The sequence below is a fragment of the Opisthorchis viverrini genome, assembly GCF_000715545.1.
Source record: "Opisthorchis viverrini unplaced genomic scaffold opera_v5_42, whole genome shotgun sequence".
NCBI classification, from domain to species: Eukaryota; Metazoa; Platyhelminthes; class Trematoda; order Opisthorchiida; family Opisthorchiidae; genus Opisthorchis; species Opisthorchis viverrini.
This window is the reverse complement of record NW_008751698.1, coordinates 363,863-366,193: the sequence shown is the minus strand read 5'-3', so window position 1 is coordinate 366,193 and position 2,331 is coordinate 363,863. Positions and strand designations below refer to the sequence as shown.

The following is a 2,331-nucleotide window of genomic DNA, read 5'->3' as shown; positions in this document are numbered from 1 at the left end:
AAGATCATGGTGCCCTCAGCAAATGGAAGAAACTCATTGCAAAATAAGAATAGTTCTGTTGTTACGGTGTTTATATTTTGGAGCCTAACAACAAAGTACAAATTCATGAGTAATATCACAGACATACTCTTGCTCAGGGTGAATTTTCATGTTGCTTTCATAAATGAGTCTGTTTATTATATTCCTAGAACTCATATCACTTCACAGTTGGAACTTCGTTCGGCCATCTAAAAGTTTGATGTTCACCGCAAACGAGTCAACGTTAAACTGCCAGCTGAAGAGTTTTCCTCACGTTAGGCTTGGAGACAATATTGATTTCAATCTTCAAGCTGAAAATGAATTGACAGAGAAGGCTGAATTGCGTGCAACTTGGTGGAAAAATTTCTCTCAGTTGGTGGGTGCAAAGCACGGAGACTACATGAGTCAACATACACCAAACGGCTTTCGCCCAATTTTGGGACACAACTGCCCGTTGAACATCCCATCTTCCAATCCATTTTCTGCAAAGTTGACGATTACACCAAATGAACATTCGGATCATGTAATTCCGATTCAAAATACGGATTTAGACCCCTTGACTGATGCGATGGCAACACACCATTCCTGCGCACATATCGAGCCTATCAGTGCTAGTCACCAGTTGCCCACTGATCCATTTGCTTTCAGGAGACATTTTGCAATGGAACATTTCACCTCATCAATCAATCCAAACTTTCCTTTCCTATCCGCGTACTGGCAAATTCTCAATCAAACTCGTCGACACAAACTGTTTGATGATAGCGCTAACACCGAACCAGAGACATATAGTTCTTTAAAACGGGGATGCAATGAATCAGTTATTAACAACAATCTACCCTTTCCTCAGATGACAATGAACCAATCTAACGCGGTACAAAATATTCTTTCAGGCGACTGGATTAAAGATTTACAGCCTCAATCTACTAGAATGTCCATAGATGCCAGCAGAGTTGCACCGTTCCATCTTGGTTTGACAAAACCATGTTTGCCTCGTTCTGTTCCTTCATCCAACTGCGAGGATATTTGCGCTACGTCGAAAAAGCTCCAAAAACCTTCCGAATCTTTCCACAAGTATGAACAAGACCGACAATCACCCTCTTTCAGACCTCCTCAAACACCATTCATTACAAATTTTCTCAACTCCGTCCTGCAGTATAAGCAAGCATATTGTAATTCAGAACATTCCAGCCATACATTGCTTGATGTATCCTCACCAAAACAGGCGCATCGAAATACAAAATGCACCGCAAATAAGAACAGCAAACCGCTCCACACGTACCTCGTTCAGTTGGGCGGTGGAGAGTACAAACTGATAGAACACCTCAGTGTGGCTGACTTCGTAACGAGTGCATTGCAACCAAATGCGCTTCACGCCATGTCAGAATGGACGAAGTTCTCAAAATGTATTTCAGAGGAGACGAAAATTACAGAGCTAAGCTGGGCCAGGCTGACTGAAACCAGTGACGACCAGGACAACAAAATCAGAATGCTGTTTACTGTTCCAACCAAACGACATCGCTTGTCCGTGGGTTGTGGTGTACAACCAACCAGAAAACAAATCTCCCGAATGCTGTGGCCAAATTTCAGTGCGAAAAGTTTCAAGGTAAATCTCCAAGAAAATCATTGTTGTGACAGTCTTGTTTTTTGTGTTTCGTACCTCGTAACCAGTGTGAACCATTTAAAAGCAGTGAGTTCAAAGCCATCAGTATAGTCTTTCACGCGGTGGGTTTCCAGCCAAATTAGAAAATGCAAGGATCCGGGACCTGAATTTCATCATTGGAGCGACTGGTCGCACATCAGGGGAACAAAAGTTGTGATTGCTTAGCAAGATGAACACATTAAGTTATTAAAACTTTTAGGAAAAAGGAATGACGGAAAAATTTTTAAATTAGGCGTTTTAATTATTATGTAATGTATCTAAAAGCTTACCTTATCTCAGATGCGTGATTATTTCATCGAAGCTGATGGGGTGGTCGCAGTAAAATATAGGCAACTTTATTCAATACCCAGTGAATTCTTAACTGCTTAAATAATAGAACTGGAGTGTTAACTTCTCGAGAGCACAAGTGTCGACAGATTGGTATCGCTTGAGGCAAACTTAATATGCGTATTGGTTTGTAGACAGAATTATGGCCTAACCTCTATGTGTTTGCTTTCACTATCATATCATTAGGATGACAGCTGCCTTGAGGCGTTGATTAACGTTGTCTGGTCTCCCGAGATTTGCCTACATAGAATGGGGAGTGAGTAAGATTAGACTCGCAATTTTCAACCCCCCCCCCCCCCCGGCCGAAACGTGTAAGGCGGCGACAG

The 2,331-nt window shown here is 41.9% G+C and overlaps 1 protein-coding gene across 1 annotated transcript in view; it reads left to right on the top strand.

Moving 5' to 3' along the window:
* Positions 1-238: 238 nt before the first annotated feature.
* The window catches only part of T265_03071 (hypothetical protein), a gene marked incomplete at both ends in the record, with an annotated part of 6,235 nt that continues 4,142 nt past the window's right edge, over positions 239-2,331 (top strand). The window contains one exon of the mRNA XM_009167476.1: positions 239-1,621. Coding sequence (XP_009165740.1) covers positions 239-1,621 — 1,383 coding nt within the window. The remainder of the gene's footprint in view (positions 1,622-2,331) is intronic.